Below are 21,755 nucleotides of genomic sequence, written 5' to 3'. Positions count from 1 at the left end.
TGACTAGAGATATCAATGTTAGTCTCTTGGTTGGTTGGTTGGTTGATCAGTCCATCTTACTGAAGTAAAGCCTCACAAAATCCTTGGTGGTGTGGCTTAAGACACATAATACTACTACTACTACTGCTGAAGGTTTGTGTTGTGCTTAAAATACATTTTGCCTTGGCTTGTCTATCTTTTTTTTCTTTTTCCCACTTGGGGGCAGTATAAAGTTGTTGAGGTGAATGTTGAATGTTTACACATCCAACAGACTCAGCAAAGTCTGAGAAAAATATGTAACAACATGCTTCCCTTCCTATATCTCACTTAGTCCTTAACCTTATCTGCTGTTTGGTGCCGATACAAACTGCAAACAGCTGCCTGCTGCATGCGAAAATAAGGTTAATCAGACACTCGGTGTGAAGCAAAGTCTTGTTGTTTGCAAATGCACCAAGGCAGGTACAAAATGCTTTGGATAAAAGGCTAACACGGCCTTCTTTTTATCCCAGTCTGAACGGTGCTCTTATAGACTTTGTTCTGCATAAAAAGCTTTGATTTCACAATAAATAAAAGCCTGAAAAATTTCCATCTGAGGTACCAGTCATCGTGTTTAATCGGGCACACGCATCAAGGTCATTACACTTACAAACATTTTAGTCATTTAGATTCTTCCCCAGCTACCTTTATATTGCCCTCGAGGATCTGTGTGTGTGCTTTTGTGATAAGACGTAAAGGGTAGAAACACGAACAAACAAGAAAAAAGACGTTCCGATAAAGCTGTAACGTGAAAACCCGCTTAAGAAGTATTCTGAAAACAAGGGTGTAAATATTAGGCATGCATCTCTGGGATTTCTTCTCCCAGGAGGCTCTTTGTTGCTTGACTGTTGCCAGTGTTAACTTGGGTCTCACGGCCCTGCTGTCAAGCGAGAAAAGCCATGGACAGGTAAAACTAGTCAGCCCGTTGTTGCGTATAGATTGAATATGGTTCATATTATTGCTTTTTATATGCACTCGGAGGGATGTTTAATGTGTGACACCTTCCATTTACCATGGAAGGAGACACTTCCAATTATTATGGCAGTCACTGAGAAAAGTGGAGCCAAACGGGAGATGACAGAGAGTTATGACGTCAAGAAGTGAAAAAAGAGAGAGAGAAAGGGGGGAAAGACGGAGATCGAGGCTGAAGTTTGAATTGACATTTTGTGTTGGCAGCTGACGAGCCCGCATGCTGAGAGTTCATTAAACGATCCATCTATTGAATATGTTAATTAGAGGCGTCTAAAATTGTCTGAATAGTGGAGGCAGACAGCCGCTGTCAGTGACGACGGCAGTATCTGGAAGTGCTATATTAGGCTTCTGCACTCAGCGTGTGTTCTTCAAACAAGTTGCTTCATTAGTGCTTAGTGATGCATTTTTAATATTAGTCGCACAGAGCGGCTACCAGTTCGCTCCCTGGAAATCAGCGTCTGCCGTTTGTGTCCACTACTAATGAAAGTGGCTCCACTGAGATATTCATTTAAACACTCGTTTCGGCTCTCGGAGGAGAGCGCGTTGTTTGTGACGGGGGCCGTTTAAAAATGACAAGAGGAAATGAAATCTCCAAACAGCTACTGCTGCTATTCAGAGACTGCGTTTTTTCCCAACAGTCAGTCTTAGAAATGTGATTAAGATTGCTCTGATGTAGATTCCCGGACGCTCGCGCAGCTGCACGTCACGGCTCGGAGATTCTGCTGACTGACTGTGACTCCCTCTTGCTCGCTGTGTGGCTGCAGGTGAACGGCGGCGCTGCACAGATGGGCATGTTGTTTAGTATGCATGCAGGATGGACAGATTGAGAAAATAGCAAACTGGGTTTTTTTTGATGCTCGGAAGAATATTGTCAGCAAGAGCATGATATTGCTATACATATAGCCAATGTTGGCAGACTTGGATTTTTCAACCAGTGCCCCGACATAAACCTGTTTATAGATAGAAAGAAAAATCATCCTACTGGTAAATACTGCTATTCAGCTGTTCCCGACTGATGTTATCATATGATATACCAGCTATTCATCTTAGTGAAATAGGTTTTAAATTCGAGACGTGTACTACAAATCCTCCAGATTGAGAACATGCTTATTCCATCCCACAGTGAAGTGGATATTGAACGCCAGCGGTCCACAGTACAAAGGTCAGCTCATTCTTTTTTGATAAAACAGGCAGGGATGGCAGGAACAGGCAGTCTGTCTTTATTTCCTCTCTCCTTGTCTGATAAATGTGCACTATCCTCCGCAGGCCCCCCTCTCCCTCCCCAGGAGGTGCAGGTCCAGTGTGGTCAAACACCCGGGTTCCTGCAGGTGAGATGGAAGCCGCCGCCCCTGACGCCTTCAGGAACCTCCAACGGAGCCAGTGTGATAGGCTACGCCGTGTGCACAAAGGGACAAAAGGTAACAAACAAAAAATTATTATTATTATTTTTTTTAGTCTTACACTGCAGATCTTTAAATGGGTAGCCTCTGCCTTCCTGAGTTGTAACTTCTCAGTAGCACTCTATTGCCATCTCCTGGAGAAAGTCTTTAATGTTCATATGCAGCCCCGAGGCATGAGAAATAAACAGGTTTGCCCTGGGTCCCTTTTTCTACAGGCTATTTTTGTTATGCACACGTATGTATCCAGTAACTACATTTTTATCTTATTTTGAACTAAATGCCAGATATATGCTTTATTTATTAAGTATTTGGACGTTCCCTGAGAGGTGTGAAGTGAGTGTGAAGTATAAAAATGGTGCTGTGGCTGTAAGGCTTCAAATCTGCCTGTAGTGAGTTTTTAAATTATGGTAACTGTCTCGTAGAACTTTTACGACAGCCAAGATGTAAAAGCTACAAATGCATATTGATATATGTATGTTTGTATGAGGACATTCTGAATTGCCCTTTGGTAAAGACTCTGGTTTCTTTGTAAATGCAGATAGCAGAGGTCTTGTACCCCACAGCAGACTATGTGACTGTGGACTTAACCAGGATTCAGGGTCTGGAGGCGAGGGAAGTCATTGTAAGGACGTTATCAACACAAGGAGAGTCCCAGGACTCGCCTGTGGCCATCATACCGCACAATCTCTTGGGCTCTCCACGCCTTTCCCACAGAACCACTGCACCTTCCCATCCCACACCCCACCCAGTTCACTCACAAACCCACCCTCCTTATCCATCGACGTACCCCCCGAACCACCCTCAGCCCCAGGTGCAGCCTCTGCCTCGACCCCAGCCCCACACGCTGCCCCACGCACAGCCTCACTCGCAGCCCATCCGCCCCCCTCCTCCCTATCCACAGCCTCATTTTCACCGCAACTCCATGCCCAAATCCAAACCATTAGTAAGTGCCAGAGAGCCAGAAACCAAAGAGCATGAGGTGGGCCTGCGGCCAGCCCAGCCCTGGGAACGCTCCCCGTCTCCGCTGCCTCCCATGCGAGGTCCCAACCTGGAGCCACCGCCCTTCCAGCCACAGCGATCTCCCTCTCCACAGAGGATCCTGCCGCAGCCTCAGGGAGTCCCCATCCCCAACACCATCGCCAAGGCCATGGCCAGGGAAGCTGCCCAGAGAGTGTTTGCTGAGGGTAACCGGGTGTGTGAGGATTTCACTCTTAAACCTTTTCACAGCTTGTGATGAGAGAGCTCTCAGCCAAAAAGCTAATGGTAATATCTTTTAGGCTGCTTTGTAAACAAGCAGTGCTTTGGAGGAAATCATTAGATTTGTGAAAATATAGTAAGATAGTAAGCGACTTGTTTGTCTTTCTCATCCTCTCGGTTATTCTTCTCTCCTTTTTCCATCTAAAAGTTTGACTTTTCCCCTGTCAGGTCGAGAAAAGGAATATCTTCAGTGAGCGAGGTAATGCTTTGCATCCTGTCAACTCTGATGAGGAGGAGGATGGCTACGACTCGCCTCATGCCAGGAGGAGAGGCGCCTCAGTGGATGAATTCCTCAGAGGCTCCGAGTTAGGCAGACAGGTACTTTACAGAAAACACAAGCTGTGCTCAGCGTGTCAGGAGAATCGGTTTGCTGGATCAAATCAAATCAGTCTGAAATCAAACCGAGTCCCATCTTAATGTGTGTATTATAATCTGTACTGTAGGCTTATAATTTGGACACTTTATAAGATACATCTTGCATTCAGAACTTCCTTAACTCTTAAAGGGACAGATTCAGCAGGTTTCAGGTTGACAGCATCACACAGTTGCTGAAAATAAAGGACCTGAATTCAGAGCTTTTATTACTTACCAAACAATCGCTCTTCAGCTTGCTTTCTGTCATTCATTTCCCTTAGCACCATCATCACCACTACAGCCACAGTGAGGAGTACTACACAGAGAGCAGCCGAGGATCTGACCTGTCTGACATCCTGGAGGAGGACGAGGAGGATCTTTACTCTGAGATGCAGCTGGAGGAAGGCCGCAGACGCAGCATCAACTCTCACAACACTCTCAAGGTACATATTTACCTGCACGCCTTCACTCTACAGTGGCCTGGAGGGAGGACACAGGAAGGTGGGGAGAAATAAAGATATAGGGAAGAAGGGCTCTGCCACCTCTGGAGATACCTGCTATCTTTCACAAGCTCTACAACCAGGCCCGTCGTGGCTTTGCCTGGCTAATCTCCCGTGCCTGTTAGCTGCGTTAGCCGAATCAGCCTCCCTACTCTCCCCACCCTACCTGCTCCTCCACCCCTGCCCCTCCAGCTCTGCTTTATTCTTCCCAGGCTGATCATATGGCTGTGTATACATAAGCTGTACAAGATGCATGTGAGAAGCGAAGGGTGTAAACAAATCCCCCCCCAAAAAAAAATACAGTGTTTTCTTTTACCATTTGCATTGCATTTGGATGCTCGATTTACTGTACCAGACTAGTTTTACAAGTGTTGAAAGTCAAAATGTTAAGACTGTGAACTTGAAATGCAACTATTAATATACTGTACTGTATCAAAGGGTCATGGCATATCAAGTGCACATGGGAATCTCATTTAAGTGAGTACTTAAATGGAAATATCCACTTTTGTTTATGTCTGTCACGTCCTAATGTTTAATTTGAATGTTATTGTTAACATTGTCGGCACATGATCCCGTCTTCATTTGGTCTGTCAGCGGGGATGTGTGGAAGACAACTTGATATCATGAAAGAAAAGCATTATTATAAGAGCGAAAGCTACCTGTACTGTATTGGCTGATCTTTTCTTTGTATTATAGCAGAAAATCACTACAGGTTCGGTTAGCATACCACTGATTTTGTCCAGTAAAACCTGTAGATCAATGAGGTGTTAATGAGGGGTATATACTGGTGTATAAACTCTGTCTGTGCGCCAGTTCTTCATCTCCTTTTTGTGATCACATCTATGTGTAAATCTCTGCTGCACATTTTTTATTCTCTTTAAACGTTTAGATGTTGTAAAGCGATGTGAATACGCAGGAGTGCGTCCACTCAGCTTGGCATTGTTCTTTTGTTTTCTTCTCATTTTTTGCTTTTTAAAAACTTCATCTGCTCATTTCATCCTTATAAATGTTCCCACCGCCCTCACCTGTAACACTCACAGCGTCCAGTACTTTCATTCGTTTAAATGTTTTCCATGTGTAAACTCTGTGTCCACTTTTTACGATTTACCGCTCCATCTTAAAGCTGTGACAGATTCCTGTTCAGAGCATGCCATTTCCTCCTCACGGAATGAGACTGCATGTCTTACCACATAGCCACAAATAACTAATTCTGTCTTTATTTTGTCTTTCCCCCCCATTTGTTCTATTCACACACTGTGTTGTTTCCTGCCTGTTCTAAAACCTTCGAAAAACTTTACAAACCCCCCCCCCCCCCCCTCGCAAAAATATAAACTGAACCGTTTACTTGAACTGAACTGTGAAATTGTGGGATGTTGAACCCCCCTCCTACCCCCAACCTCGGTCGCGACTGAAGGCATATTACAAGCGTCAGGACTTAGCTGAGGAAAGAGACTGCTGGGACCTCCAGAGGGAGGTGGTGAAGCAGAAGTCGCTCCGCAGCAAGCGTCTCCACAGCATCCCCGAGGTGGCCGAGGAAGAGTCGGACAGCGTGGACAGCATGGGTCAGCGTCTGTCCTTCGAAGACGGGGGGCGACCGGGGACGCCGCACACTCAGCGGAGGATGTACCCCCAAGACGCTCACGTGCGCAACCATCTCACCCCCAGCAAGAGCACCCGCTTGCAACGCCAACGCTCTTCCCCTCGCTTCACCGACAGCCGGTACTGCTACAGCGCCGACGACCGCAGCTTGGGACGACCCAACCGCCAGAACACCAAGAGCCCTGACAGCGGTTTAGACTGCGGCAGTGAAGAAGAAGGCTCTCTAGGGCGGGGCCATCGAGGGTACTACGCTCACGGGAGCCCCATGCGAGGACCTGTGCGCATCATTCACTGTGAAGGCCCCGTAGAGAGGCGGGCGCTGGCCATGGGCCGGAAAAGGACTCTCACACGGCAGTGCAGCGTGGAGGAGGAGTTCTCCGATGTCCCAGTGATCGCGGCCAAGTCGGTACACACGGGTGATTTTAGGAACAGGGAGCACTTTGGGCCCGGTCGGGATGCTGGGCCGCGAAACTACTCCAGGGAAGGGGCCCTGAGCGAGGGCAGGCTGAACGAGCTGGACAGGGTCTATTACAGCCCCCACAGGGAGGCTAGGGCCCAGTCTTTGTCCAGGCTCAACCGGGACCAGGCGCTGGTGTGTGATTCAGACTTTCTGATGTACTTTCCATCAGCAAGCTGCAGCCATTCTGTTTTCTTAATGTTGTGTGTTTGTTTTTTTGTTTTTGTTTTCTTTTTAAGAGACCCCCCCTTTTATTTCGTTTGACTTTCTGTTTTCCTCCATTCTTGACAGTTTATCACATGGTCATGGTTGGTCTCATTTGATGTTTTATTTTGTGTGAATTACTTTGCTTGTATTTCTAGTGTTCGGTGGATTTTATAAAGTAGAACTTTCAAATTACCTAAAGGCCATTTAACAAAGTTTTGACTTCTCATGTCTTTGAGGGGAAAGGCTCCATGTAAAGGAAAGTCTCTGTGCAGTGCATGGGGACATGCTGCTCCTCTGCTCTCCCCCGCCTGTGCCTTCTTCTCTCTGCCAGCTGCAGACTTCATACGTTGCTCTCCATGTCTCACCCTCTAGAGCTCCAGCCATCTTCTGCTTTCCATCACTTCACATACAAAAAAGGAGGCCAATTCAAGACTTTTAGCCTGTTGGGATTCATTTAAGCCTTCATCTCTGTCTTAAAATTCTTCTTCATCACGACTTTTCACGTCGTTTCAGCTGATGTGATCCAAAGCCACAGGCTAAAGGCGTTAGTATCTTTTGCTCATTTGACCGCAGCTTCCCAAAGCTCATACTCGTTCTCTTCCCACTCTCGCTCTCTCTGTTCTTTCACCATGATTTCTGTCTCTTTGTGCCATCATTTGCTTCCTTTTCTCATCAAGGTGCTGACATGCACAGAACAAAACAAAACAAACAAATGGTCTTTAGCTTAACATCTGACCTTTCCCGAACCCCTGTCCATCTTGTTGTGTTGGGGGTTGATTTGATTTACTTTTCTTTTGATGGTTTGATCGGTTTCTTTACCATTATTATTATTTTTTCTATTATTTTGCCTTCCTAAGGACAAATGGAAACCACATCATTTGCTCTTATGTTTTTGTTTTTAGTTGTTTTAACAGGATTGTGGGGTTTCTTTTTGAAATATTATTTTAAATGTTTACTTGCCTGCAGGTTGTAGGTGAATCGCGGTGCTGACTTCTTCTCTGTTGTTTTTCACTCCTAAGATCATTGGGAACTCGCCGTCACATGGAAGCGCCGATCGTCTGGACCATTCAGGGAGGAGGCCGGTTCACATCGGCACCCCTCCTCAGCGACGACCTATCCCATCCATTGGTTAGTGAGGTCACCACATGAGGATCTCCACCTGCAGGGCCACTGATGTTTGTGCTTGTGATTTATACCATGTCTTACCCATATGAGCCGAGCTGTACATCTCTCCCATAGAGCTTAAACAACCACGTAGACCCCCCGTGTTTTTTGTTTTGTTTTGTTTTTTTGTTTTGTTTTTTGAGGGGGGTGGTGGTGTTTGCACACCCTGTAGCTGTCCATCCTCATGAGCTGGATTTGCCAAATGTTCACATGCAGTTTTGCAGGAAAGTTCACCTCAGACACGCCCCCACTGTCCCTGTGTTTACCGTGGGTTAACATGTTTCCATTACCAAGCCAATCCGACCTCCTCGCAAACAGTGCAAGCATTGCTGTTTTACATCCAGTGACTCCAGAGTGAAAACCTGTTGCCTTGTGCACCCTAACCCCACCCACCCACCCCCACCTCAGGGTAACCTCATCATCCTACTGTCTCAGCATGAGTGAATGGGCCATGGGGTAGAGCAGAGTGTGTGTGAGGGGGGATCTCTGACCGTTGTGATTGGTGTCTTCTGTAGAGATCACCATGGACAGTAACAGTGAGGGGAGTGAGGGGAACCTCTCACCCGTCAAGGAGGATGTTTACTATGGCAGTGTAGCTCGGCGCAGGATATGGCGATCTATGTCCTCAGAGGATCAATATGGTATGTGGTACAGCTTCTCTCCAAGATGACAATTCACCTTGACCATGCCAGAAAAGCCCAAGCGCTGTTGTTTGAACACATGCAGTGATGTCGCGGTGGTCTTTGTTCTGTTCTGGACAGCTGCTTTGTTTGGTTTAGTTTAGCTTAGCTGAAAAAAGCTGACGGGGGAAGACAAGACTGGCCACTTTTTCCTGTTGCTGGAGAATGAAAATCCCTTCCCTGTATGTACTCCTAATGCCTTAAACCCCAAGAAACCCCAACCCACCTATCCTGTCTTCCCATCTACCTTCCATGTCCAGCCCACTCTCCAACCTGCTGCAACTTAGCAATGCCTTTTTTTCCCCCCTTCCCCTCCCACCTTATTCTTTCCTCGACCTCCTCTTTTCCCTCTCCCTGCCTTTATGAGACTGTAGCCCCTTTTGTACGTTTTTGCATGAGCTGTTTACAGTACAGTGAGAAAGACGGACACACTACTGGATGAATTATTGCATTCCTGCTTTGTCCGTATCACTCAGGTGCACATTCATTACTTCCGACTGTTGAAGCACATTTTACACCACCCAAATGGCATATTTCAGTTGCTAAGCGGGAAGTTGTTGCAATATTTCCGAGCCATTTTTTAGACTTATAATCTGCCATTGTAACATTTAACATGGTGATCCATGAGAAGCATGAGGAACTGATATCAGATTCATCCTTTCCCCCTCACTGTCCCTGATATCTATGCTGCCAGGAGCTGCTGGGGCATTTGATGTGTTATCACCCATGTGAACGTGCCTCCTTTGCCCTTTTCCTCTGCACATTGTTTCCAGATCTGGCCTCAGAGCATGACATTACACCTGTGTTGTTGTGGGAACACCCTCCTCATTGTGTCTGAACTCATGAAAGCATGCATGCTAATCAGCCTCTGCGAGATAAGGCAGTGAAACAGCAATGAGCAACAGTGCAGTGTTACTTGTGTCCTCCTGGTGTGTATGGTTGTTCAGCTTCCCTTGCACCCTCCCAAAACTGCCTGACACGCATTTCCTGCCTGTGTTGTGTTGTTGTGTGACGTTTGGTAACTGACACGCCAGCAAGCAGAGATGTGTGAACAAAGAATCCCGGTGTGTTTCGATCGTTTCGTAAAAAAAAAAAGGGCCTGGTTGTTTTCCAAGTTAATATTATAACCAAGGTAAAATTGTATTTATCGCATTAAACCCCTGGCTCCTTTTTCACACATGCATCTCATCGCCCGCTCCCCTGTCAGCTCTAACAAAGAGACATCTTCTGCTCTCATTGCCTCTACAGCCAACGTGGCTGTATAAGGCTGGTAGTAGCAGCAGAGGCCTCCTCTATGTTTCAGACGGCTATGGTGGGCGCAGGCACGGGCGGGGACGGCGCTCCCCGGATTACTACGAGGAGTCCGAGCCGGAGGAGATGACCCGTGTGTTTGTGGCTCTCTTTGACTATGACCCCCTGTCCATGTCTCCTAATCCCGACGCTGCTGATGAGGAGCTGCCGTTCAAGGAAGGCCAGATCATCAAGGTGGTAGACTGTCTCTTTAAATACGTGCATACCATACAGACATGGTGGGGCAGTATTATTGGCCGATATTAGTTATTGGCTAATCTATCAATATCAGCATTTATAACAGCTAATGAATGAAAATTTAAAAAATCAATGAAGAAATGGGAGAAACATCCTTCAGCCATATTTTGAGTGATGAAGTTGCATAGTTTGTCCACCAGAGGGCACTCCCCTTTGTAGGGCTGTTCGATATAACATAAAAACATCTATCGTTTCATTTTACACTATCGTTTGTTTCGTGGTGTCGCAAAATAAACTGTTTACAGCAACATCTTTTCATAGTTTTTATGGTCACTGTAGTGGCTATATTAATTTCTTAAAGTTTTCTCTTTCTCTTATATTTAATATAACCACACTACGGATGGACAAGCGACTGTTTTTATGCGTTGTCGTTAGCAACAACGACGGTAAAACCATCACGTGTCCGCTTGTTTATTTTCCACATAAACCTTTCACAATAAAGCTCAAGATCCTGTTGAGACTTTTCAAAATAAACTGAACCACGTGAAAGAGTATGCAGAGAGTTTACGGATGAGAAGCAAAAAAGAGCCGTCAGGTGCTAAAACATATACCTTAGACTCAAACGTTACAACAGGCTTTTCCCCGCAGCACGCTGTGTAATAAATACTCACAATGAAAATGGTGGCCGTTACAACTTATGTCAAAAATTGTATAGTTTCATGGATCTATTAAAACACTCGACTCCAGGTACACGACACCCAGCTGGAAACACTTCCAAGTCCAGCTTCCTGAGATTCACAGAACTTACAGACAATGGTAAATTTTTGTGATTTATTTAGTTATCGGGACGATAGATGTCTTATATCGGGATATAAGAGTGTGGTCATATCGCACAGCCCTACCCCTTTGGCAACACAACAACCAAGGAAGGCTGTCTGAAAGAAAAAAGGATCAGCATCTATCAGTATATTGGATTTTAAAATCACCAAATATTGGTATGCACCTTATCCTATATCAGTCATCCTTTAGCTTCATAACCCCCAATTTTTTGTTATTAAATTCACCCACCTTTAAATGTTGTTACCTTTAAATAGCAATCCGGTCTTTAAGTGATGACGTGATGAATCCTGCTTCCGGGTTCAAACTACTCTGCGTTAATTAAGGCTGATGTGTTTTTAACATATTTTAATGCTTTGTATCTTCTTCCATTTAATCTCCTAAAAATGGTCAGTGATCACTGTCGGCCTCTCTGGGTTTTTATTACCGATATTAATTTTAAAGTTCAGTTTTTAAAACCTTACAATGTAACTACAGCCCAGCCCATGCAGCAGTATATTAATGGCTAACCTTGTATTGTGGATGGATTATCTCAGTTGTTCTAGTGACTGAAGTTTGTCCGTTTACAGCATCCTGCCATGCGATTGCATTTGTCCCTAACCATCGGGAACCCTCAAGTTAACTTTTATCAAGTGGAAAAAAGTTAGCGTTTATCCTCCAGCTTCACTGTTTATATTATGCTAGCAGAGCTGAGTCGCTAGCGATCACATAGCACATCATTAAATACCAGCTAGCCTAACTTCAGCAACCCTACAAACATCACTGCTGTTTACTTTCCTGTCTTCATTCATGTTGAAAGTGATAGCAGAGCTGTACGTATGAATTTGTTTCAGAAATCTCTCAGTCTGAACATGATATATTATATTTAGATGGAAACTAGCAAGCTAACTTCCTGCTAACTTTGTTAAATTTAATCAATTGTTTTCATGGATGCTTGGATGTTAAACTTAATTGTTACACCTGGTAGAGCAGCAACACTGATCATTTTATTAGAGATGAAAGAATTTAGACAGTTTTTCAACTCTCAGTGATGCCGCAGTGATCGTTTCACTTGGGGACCGGCAGTGGAGTTTGGGCCCAGACACGGCAAATGGCGTCAGACTTAAAGACCGGATAAGCTGTCCACTCCTAATCTGTCAGTTTCATGGTATCTGCCCTTTGACTCTGATACTTGTTCTTTTAGGTGTTTGGGAACAAAGACACGGATGGTTTCTACAGGGCAGAGATCCGAGATCGAGTGGGTCTGATCCCCTGTAACATGGTCTCCGAGATCCAAACAGAAGACGATGAAATGATGGACCAGCTCCTTAAACAGGGCTTCCTCCCACTTAACACTCCTGTGGAGAAGTTAGGTGAGACATGTTTTTCTTTTCCTCCTAAATGACCATCTGACTTTTCTTCTTCCTTCTGCCCTGATAACCTTTGTGTCTATCTAGCCAACTTAATGATACACTGGACTGTCTTTTACTGACTCGCTTCTCCTTTCCTCTACTCTCCCTGCTTAATTGTGTTTTTCTGCTTTCCTGTGAAGTGAACTGTGACCGTTTCAAAGATGGCCGCTCAATAAATCGCAGGTCCAGAAAGTCCAAAAGAGGTCTGTGTGCAGCGAGATGCTCTTAAGCTCTCCGCTTCATCTTTACTGCTTGTTTTTCACTCTTCACCATCTTTATTCATCTGTGGGCTAAATTTTTGTACCCCTCTTGAAAATGAGATGGTATATCTCAAGGGGTTTTCCAGATATAATGATTTTGAATACATGTATTATATTTTCTGTCATTCTAACATGGACACACTTTAAACTGAAGGCACATGGTCTTACACGAGCATTATGTATGGTCATTGGTCATCACACCCAGTTCCGTTTTTACATTCTTACCAGTGATTATTCTTGTCTCTCTATCTGTATTCTGCTTTTCTTCTTCTTAGAAAGAAACAGGCGAAGCGGGCGTCAGCAACCGATGTCCACGCGAAGAATGGTGGCTCTGTATGACTACGACCCCCGAGAAAGCTCCCCTAACGTTGACGTCGAGGTACCGTTCCCCGCAGCTCCAGCTTTCCGCTATGTCTCAATCATTGTTTGTCACAGAGGCGTAAAAGCAGAAAAAGCACCAAATATTTTGAGTCATGCAGGCAATGAGAGATTATATTCTACTATTAATGCTAGTATTTTTTCCAAGGTTTAGCATTTAAAGGAATATTTTGACCGTTTGAGAGATGCTCACTGTGTTGAAGAGTTGCATGAGAAGATTGATTTTACAGTCATGTCTGTCTGTTAAAAATGAACAGACATGAGGCTGCAGGGAGGGATCCACATATTTCTGGTTTCAAAAACAAATCTGTGTCGACCTTTATTTATCTTAGGTCATGTTAAGTATGCTCATGAGTTTAGGTTTACCACCATCTTGGCTTTTAGGAGCTTCACAACCACACTTGAATGAGAGGGTGAGGTGCTAAATTTTGGAGCTAACTTTTCAACAGGTTCCTAAAAAAAATGGAGAAAAATTCCTTAGATATCCAGTTCACTGTGTAGCGGGCTGTTATTTGTCAGATAATTGGGTTAAAGGCATGAAAGGTCCACTTTTTTGGCTTCAGTTAGCTTAGGTAATCCCTGACAGACAGCTGCGTTTAGTTGAAGCACATAAGCCCTTAATCATGCAGAACTGTAACCCTTAATGTATTTAGTCATTGCATTTAATTTTTTGCTGCTGGAAACCGATCACAAGTAGCTGGTGGCAACCAACTGGTTGCCCACCAACAACACTCCCTTTCAGTTGTAAAGCAGCTGCCAAGTTTATGTGTATTTCAGTTTAATTGAGTTTCTTTGTGTGCAGATCACAGTTAATTGCCGTATTATTACAAACAGATTGGATGCATTTGCCAGCTTCACCCTATTCAGGGGGAAATTGACAGCAGACTGACTCGGTGTCATTGCCATTTTATTGCCATCTTGACGCGCCTCCTTTTGAAGACGTCAGCTGACTGCAAGTGAAAACTGGTACCTGTATTCGAAGCAGATTACTTGAGATTGCAAGTTCACCGTGTTCAGTCGCAATAATTTTGCTCATCCTGTGGTCTTCAACCACTGTTCTCCCATTAAAAAATGTGAAACTACTCATTTGTGGATTGGCTTCATATTTCAGCCCTGGAGACGATTGCTCACCTGGTGCCCTGGTCTTATTTAACAGACAGATGAAGTTGTATTAATCTTCTTGTTAAACTCTTTAAGACAAAGTGGAATTATTCCCTTATTATTATTCCCTGGATAATATGTGCACAGGTGAGGTTATCTGAGGAGTTAGCGCTGTGTTAGCTTGTGCTGTCTTTTTTTTTTTTGGCCCCTCCCCCCATTTCACTTACTCTCACCTTTCTCACAGTATGAAGGCAACAGACTGAATGAGGAGGTGAGTGAGGGTTAGGAGGGTACGGTATTGTCTGCTCTCTGTGTGTTTCTTCCCCCCCACCCGTTTGTTGGAGTGCAAAAGAGGAGGTGGGCTTCGGATGCCAGGCCACGGCCCTCTGTCCTCTCCTCGGTGATCATGAATTAAAGCCCCTCACATGCATTGCCTGAGCCAGCATCTCCCCTCCTTGGTTTGGTCTTTTGTGTTGACCGCTCTCCTACATATTGTGCACATGCGCTGTTTGGTTTATGTGTTCTCCAGAATCCCATAAAAGAGATGTGCCCAGTGTGCTGCAATCCTGTCTTCAAAGTTACAACATTTGATGCATTAACAGTTGCAACAGTCCTGAGTGCTGAGACTGAATTGACACTAGTGTTTAAGATGCATCACAGTGATTTGGAGAAGGAAGCAAAAGCATTTCAAACTCATGACACTGCCCGAGAACTGGATGTTTTGGAGAGTGCTCGCTTGCTGTGACGGACAGAGATGGGCTAAACATGTCGTAATGCTGTTTTTTTTTCTTCTTCTTCTTTGACAGACTGAACTGACTTTCTGTGCCGGTGATGTCATCACAGTTTTTGGTGAAATAGATGAAGATGGATTTTACTATGTAAGTACACAGAATTCACATGAGCTGACCAGAGGACAAAGCAATACGAGGTTTATGGACAAAAAAAAGTGATTCAGCTAAAGGTTTTGGGGCACTTTATAAATTAATTTACTGTATTTTTCGGACTATAAGGCGCACTGTTGATGAACGGGTCTGTTTTCATACATAAGGTGCACCGGATTATAAGGCGCATTAAGCGCAACAAAACAGTCAGATAAGTCAAACTTTACTCAACTCATTCTTCTTGCTTCCTCCACTTCCCTACCATTAACTGATTAATGTTGAATTCTCTTGCAGCTGCTCTATTGCCATGTTGCTGCAGTATTTTAATGACTAACCTGGTATTGTGGCTGGATTATCTCAGTTGTTCTCCCGGCTGAAGTTTGGTATGTTTACAGCATCCTGCCATGCGACTGCATTTGTCCCTAACCATTGGGAACCCTCACGTTAACTTTTATCGAGTAGAAAAAGTTAGCATTCATCCTCCAGCCTTACTGTTTATGTTATGCTAACATAGCTGAGTCGCTAGCGATCACGTAGCACATCATTATATACCAGCTAGCACAACTTCAGTAACCGTACAAAAGTCACTACTGTTTAGTTTTCTGTCTTCATTTATGTTGGAAGTGATAGTAGAGCTGTACGTTTTAATTTTTTCAGAAATTTCTCAGAACATGCTATATCATGTTTAGATGGAAACTAGCGAGCTAACTTCCTGCTAACTTCTAACTCCATTAAATTTAATAAATTCTGTTTTCATGGACGCCTGGATGTTATTTAATTGTTACTTAATTGTTACACCTGGTAAAGCAGCAACGCTGACAGTTTTTAACTCTCAGTGATGCCGCAGTGTTCGTTTGACTTTGGGACCTGAAGCGGAGGGAGTTTTGGACCCAGATTATTCCGCAAGGTTCTTGACTACGGTAGCCGTAATGCTCCAACAATCCATCAACCGGTGCGGCTTCGTAGTTTACCAAAGTCGTGCTAAAACATTTTTTGACAGATTGCCGTGTACCACATAAAATTGGTTCGAGGTCAGTAAGCACAACCAAAATTCACACATAAAGCACACTGGATTATAAGGCGCACTGTTGATTTTTGAGAAAATTAAAGGATTTTAAGTGCGCCTTATAGTCTGAAAAATACGGTATAGAATATGCTTTACTGTAGCGGACTATCTTTTGTCTACAGGAACCAATTTGCAATTACAGTTTTTCATGGCGGATTTAGGTTCTGTCTTCATGTAATCCCAGACTGAAGCCAGGCATTGAGATCTTGGCCAGATTTCTCACAGCTGAAGATGCTTCTTTAGGTGTCAGTGATCAGATTTCTCTCTGATACAGTTATGCAAATGATCAAATCAATCAATCATAATATTGTTTTCTTGTGAAAGAACATATGATACCAAGATCCTGTCAAACACAGGAAGGTTCTCCTGCAGTTAAAGGAAAATGATAACACGCATCTAAAAATGGTTATGTGAGAATGAAGGAATATAATGAAGGATTAATTGGCCTAAAACTGCAACACAAGAACAGGCTTGGCAGAGAAGGAAATTAATAGTGAGGAAAACAACCATCAACCACTTTATTAGGTACACCTTCCTGTATCAGGTTGGATCCTCTTTTTGCTCTAGGACTGCTTTAGTTCTTCGTGGCACAGATTCAAGACGATTCTGGAAATGTTCCTTAGAGATTTTGGTCCATATTGACATGACAGCATCACACAGTTGCTGCAGATGTGTTGGCTGTACATCCATGTCGTGCACCACATCCCAAAGGTGCTGTGATGGATTGATGTCTGCTGACTCTGGAGGTCATTTGGGTTCAGTGAACTCATTGTTGTGTTTCAAGAAACCAGTTGAGATGATTTGAGCTTTCTGACATGATGCATTATGTCACTGGAAGCAGCCATCAGAAGATGGGTACACTGTGTTCATAAGGGGATTAGGATGGTCTGCAACACTACTCAGGTAGTGTTTAAATGATGGTGACCTGATGCTAAGCGACACCATTGCACCACCACCAATTTGAAGCGTTGATACAACGCAGGTCTGATTCATGCTTTCATGTTGTTTCTGCCAAATTCCGACTCTACCATCAAATGTTGCAGCAGACATTGAGACTCATCAGACCAGACAACATAATTATATTCTTTTGTTGATCAATTTAGGTGAGGCTGTGTGAATTATAGTCTTCAGTTTCCTGTTAGAAGTTTCCTTGCTGGAGTGGCTGCCAGTGTGGTCTTGCGTTTTTGAAGCCCATCTGGTTGTGTATCCAGAGATGCTTTTCTGCATTTGCTGGTCATAACCAGCTGTTGCTTTCCTCATCAGCCGAATGCAGTCCGGTGATTCTCCTCTGACTCCTGGCATCAACGGGCATTTTCCCCCAGAGAACTGCTGCCCACTGGAGATTTTCTCTTTTTCAGATCGTTCTCTTTAAACCCTAGAGATGGTTGTTGGAAAAATCCTAGTAGATCAGCAATTGTTTGAAATCCTCAGACCAGCCCCTCTGGCATCAACAACCATGGCAGGTTCAAAATCACTTAAAACTCTTTTTGTCCTCAACCTCCGAAGCTCGTCTTGACCCTATCTACATGCCTTTTAGCATTGAGCTGCTGTCACGTGATTGGATATTAGATATTTGCGCTGATGAGAAGCTGAACAGGTGTAACTAATAAAGTGGCTGGCGAGTGTTCCTCAAGTTTCTCGGTTTTACTGCTGCTAAAATTCTCCATCCCTGCTACGCGGAGAAAGGTTTAAAGCACAAGGTAAAAACTGAAAGTTAAATACACCACAGTGAGTCTCGCTGTCCTCATGTACTCCACAGGGTGAGCTCAATGGACACAAGGGACTTGTTCCTTCCAACTTTCTAGAAGAAGTGCCTGATGATGTAGAGGTTTTTCTCACTGACTCACCATCTCGGTACCCCCAGGACACTCCAGCACGGATAAAGACCAAAAGGGTACATGCTCCTTCGCAGTACTAGCGCTCTGTCATCCATTTACTGTTTTCAGTTCCCTCTATCTCCTTTAGTTTTGTGTCTGTGCGTGTGTGTCTCATTGAGCAAAAAGGGATTTCTGACTTTATAGCATTACACTGTAAATAAATAGATGTCTAAGAAATCGATGAAAAGAAAAAAAAATGAAATTTTAAGACAGAGGTATTTTATTTTTCATGTTCACTGCTGTGGGTGGGAGTGGGAGTTCTGCATTGTATAATACATGGATATATTGTATTCATAAAGCATTCTCAATGAGAGTAAAATTAAAGGGCAAGAAGCTCCTGTGACTTTTTACTTGTCATGTCATGTCTGGGAAAAGATTCGTTAATACCTTTTTTTGCACATGTGTATTTAGCATTCTGACAGATGCTTTATGAATATATTCTGTGTTTGATCTTAAGTCATTTCTAATAGAGTAAATAGTTTTGTTGTACTGAAAGATGAACTATGTAGTGTGTAGCTCAGCATGGTATATAGTCCAGATGCATGAACTCTTGATCATTTTATATAAAGATGAGTCTAGTGTAGTTCAACTTTTTGTATCTGCTCCTGAACACCTTGTTTTGTAAATTGCTTTCTTGTAAAGTAGCACGCAAAGGTCACTTAGCCTATGTTGCCATCAGAGAATCATTTCAGAAGTAACTCTTTACTAAATGTAAATATGTGATGTTATTTTTGTGTTTTAACAAATAATGCAATTGTTAAAAAAGAATATATTAATAGGTGTCATTAGATATTTCCTTCCTTGTGTTCTAATTTGCCATTGTCATAGTGCAAACTATTGAAATGCCATCACCATATTTTTTTGTTTTATTTCTTTTCCTCACCTGCTTGGCAAAACAGAAGAAGAGTGTTCATTTCACACCTTAAAGGCTCTGTTTCCGTCACGTAAGTGAGCAACTGAGGATACCAAGATTACGCTCCCCTCGTCTAATGCAGATGTCATGGGTACCCTTAGTTTCTGGTATGCAACATGTATACTTTGTATGACATTCCTGTAGGTTGTTTTAGGAAACTTCTCTGTGTTACCAAAAAACTTGATGCTGTTTGTTGGTAGGACATAGAAACCCTAGCCAATGCATTAGACAAAAAAAAGGTGTGGTATCTTCAGTTGTTTCTCTGAGTGTTGTACATGACAATGTCCGTCTCCTGAAGCAAGGCTCCTGCTGTAAGTCATGGTAAGCTAAAAGGCCATTGTTGCACAGCGACCCTCAAATCTGGAAAATAACAGTTCAAATTAGATATACAGTAAAATCACGGAAAAGCAGAAAATCGAGCAATTCTATGCAAAACCACATTCACAAAAATAAACATTTTAAACAAGGTTGTTTGGTTTTACACTTCAAATTGTCACGTTTTTTCTTCTTCCTGTAGCCAAATTTAGGATGGGTTTTGTTATTATTATTATTATTATTTTGCCTTTTCTTGTTTGTGATCTGGTTTTCAAATCAGTCCTAATCCTGTGAACCAAGATTAGCTAGTTGACGACCAAGAATTGGTTCTTAATTCAAGTGAGACTATGCAACTTTTGCTGCACAGCGACCACTGCAAATGGCACTGAAGGTGCCGTGCAAAACAGCTGCATTAGCATTTAGCTAAAATGCCAAGGCGGAAGCCTGACTCTGAGCAGTGGTGCATTTTATTTTGTGCTTTGACTTGTAATTGGACAAACAATTTTCTCTCAAAGGTCACGTAGACTAGCTTTCAAAATCACACTTCATTTTTACCCGTGTGTAAATTACTGTGCGTTGACACATGTATATATAAATGCAACTTCGTACAAATGTGATCTTTTGTCCTGTGTCTTCCCAAAGTGCAATTTAAAGGAGCCTTTTAGCTCATGATTACAGAAAAGGAAGAGTGGCTGGTGGTTTCTCTGTAACCCAGTTGTATCAGTAAATATGTATATGTAAGAGGGAGGAAGGTGAATGTGATGTAGATCTGTCCCAAAATGCAAATGTATCTTTTTATGTGAGAGGAACTGCCCCGCCTTTGACAGTGTTGGGAATGTTGTCACCTTAAACTGATGTGGAAGTTAGTCAATGTCAAGTCTAAAATTCCATGTTCCTGTAGTTTATTCATAGCAGCTTCATTTAAAAAAAAAAGAAAAGAAAAAAAAGCTATATGTACAAACACTGTTTCTACCTGACAGAGTGGGTGGGGTGGGTCAACATCCAGGGAGGGCAGTAGACTTCAGAGCTATGCTGGCCCAGCTGAGACAGAAAGGACTTAAGAGAAGGAGGGGAGTAGTGACAGGGGTGTTAGAGACGGTTGGCTTTTTAACACCCTCAACTGTCCCTTACGGGTCTCCCATTAGGTTCCATTGGAAAAATCGGGTCCGCCCAGAAGAGCAGCCTCTTCCACAGTGCGTCCACACATCCCTGGCTCTGGCCCCGCCACCGTGGGGCCCGGCAGTCCCATCAGGGCCCCAATGGACATGTACTCCAAAAAGAAAAAGGGACTGCTCTCCAAAGGGAAGAAACTATTGCAAAGACTTGGCGCTGTAAAATAATTTCTTGACATACTTGGAGAGTGTCAGCCATATCCTTGTAGTGTTTTAAAAACAAACTCATCCAAATGCAGTGGACAGGTGGCATTTGTGAGCTTAGCAAATGCTTTATTCTTTTACATCTGTTGTACACTAGAATATTTGTACTTTGTCGAACAGTATCCACTCATATTTTCAAAAACATTTCATATTACGGTCCCAAGACCTCATAATGTCGGACGATGTAGTGATCTTACCTCCAACTCTCTGGCTGATGAGATTTTGCTGTAGAAAGGAACGACGGAGCCTGCAGCGATTTCCATTTTCTGCTTGGTCAAGTGCGACACTTAAGAGACATCATGAGTCAAGTGTGTTGTACACAGAAACCAGAATGTCGTTCAAATACTGAGGGCTCACTTAAACCTTGGAGTCCAGTTTGAATTTGATGTGAAGATGGATTTGAGTGTCTTTACTTGAGCTAGTCCAAAACAGCCAGTCGTAAATTGTACACAAGGTTTGCATGCGTTACTTCAGCACATTCCCTCCTGGCCCCTTCAGATCGCATACGATGCAACGGGGTTAGTGTGGAACCTGGAGCATGCAGTACTTTTAAGTCAGCATAGCTGACATACTGTGCAGTAAACGTTGACAAATCAGCAGAATTAACTCCTTCTCTTCTGCCCTACTTCAACAGCTGTGATATAGGCATATTTCCCTCCCCAGAGACGTGTCAGCAACAAGCACATACTGTATTTACTACAGGGTCTTTGCAGTCAAATCAGCCTAAATGACAATGCCTAGTATATCCAACCTCCATGTATTTGCCTTATAATTGCACAATGGGTAGTACTTTGTCCAGTAGAGCAGCGGTCCCCAACCTTTTTTGCACCACGGACCGGTTTATGCCCGACAATATTTTCATGGACCGGCCTTTAAGGTGTCGCGGATAAATACAACAAAATAAAACTAGTACCGGTACCAAAAAAACGAAAATTTATTCATAACACATGTGAAAAGACCAAGGAAAACTGAGTAAACGATAACAAAATAACCCTGAAAACTATACATTTCACACCTGAGCCTCAACTCTCGTGGCCCGGTACCGGTCCGAGGCCCGGGGGTTGGAGACCGCTGCAGTAGAGCATGCAGTTTCATGCCTACTATTCATTTATGTTACTTCATAAAAGGCGTTCGCAAATGTCAATCCCAACTTGTGACATGCAGGGTATTGTGTGACTGTTGTGTTTCCATGCGACAGAGCTTACGTAGAACTATTCAAGTCTCCAGTGTTCTCGTCCATTTATTGTTAAACCTCTCAAAAATAAAC

General features: G+C 43.4%; 1 protein-coding gene across 2 annotated transcripts in view; it reads left to right on the top strand.

Moving 5' to 3' along the window:
- rimbp2b (RIMS binding protein 2b) overlaps positions 1-21,338 on the top strand; it is a 100,754-nt gene extending 79,416 nt beyond the window's left edge. The window contains exons 13-27 of one of the 2 annotated variants that reach the window (XM_013909925.1): positions 2,254-2,405; positions 2,926-3,579; positions 3,813-3,962; positions 4,280-4,441; positions 5,913-6,689; positions 7,781-7,889; positions 8,441-8,566; positions 9,909-10,090; positions 12,114-12,282; positions 12,462-12,524; positions 12,857-12,960; positions 14,305-14,331; positions 14,867-14,938; positions 17,767-17,901; positions 18,784-21,338. In XM_013909925.1, the coding sequence (XP_013765379.1) occupies positions 2,254-2,405; positions 2,926-3,579; positions 3,813-3,962; positions 4,280-4,441; positions 5,913-6,689; positions 7,781-7,889; positions 8,441-8,566; positions 9,909-10,090; positions 12,114-12,282; positions 12,462-12,524; positions 12,857-12,960; positions 14,305-14,331; positions 14,867-14,938; positions 17,767-17,901; positions 18,784-18,810 (2,909 nt within the window). In that variant the 3' untranslated portion in view covers positions 18,811-21,338. The remainder of the gene's footprint in view (positions 1-2,253; positions 2,406-2,925; positions 3,580-3,812; positions 3,963-4,279; positions 4,442-5,912; positions 6,690-7,780; positions 7,890-8,440; positions 8,567-9,908; positions 10,091-12,113; positions 12,283-12,461; positions 12,525-12,856; positions 12,961-14,304; positions 14,332-14,866; positions 14,939-17,766; positions 17,902-18,783) is intronic. The other variant, XM_013909924.1, reaches the window with a different exon arrangement.
- The last annotated feature ends 417 nt before the right edge of the window (positions 21,339-21,755 follow it).

The sequence above is a fragment of the Pundamilia nyererei genome, unplaced genomic scaffold, assembly GCF_000239375.1.
Source record: "Pundamilia nyererei isolate P.nyererei 1_Seehausen unplaced genomic scaffold, PunNye1.0 scaffold00033, whole genome shotgun sequence".
Lineage (NCBI taxonomy): Eukaryota > Metazoa > Chordata > Actinopteri > Cichliformes > Cichlidae > Pundamilia > Pundamilia nyererei.
Note: the sequence above shows the minus strand (reverse complement) of the source record. Positions and strands in the feature narration are given on the sequence as shown.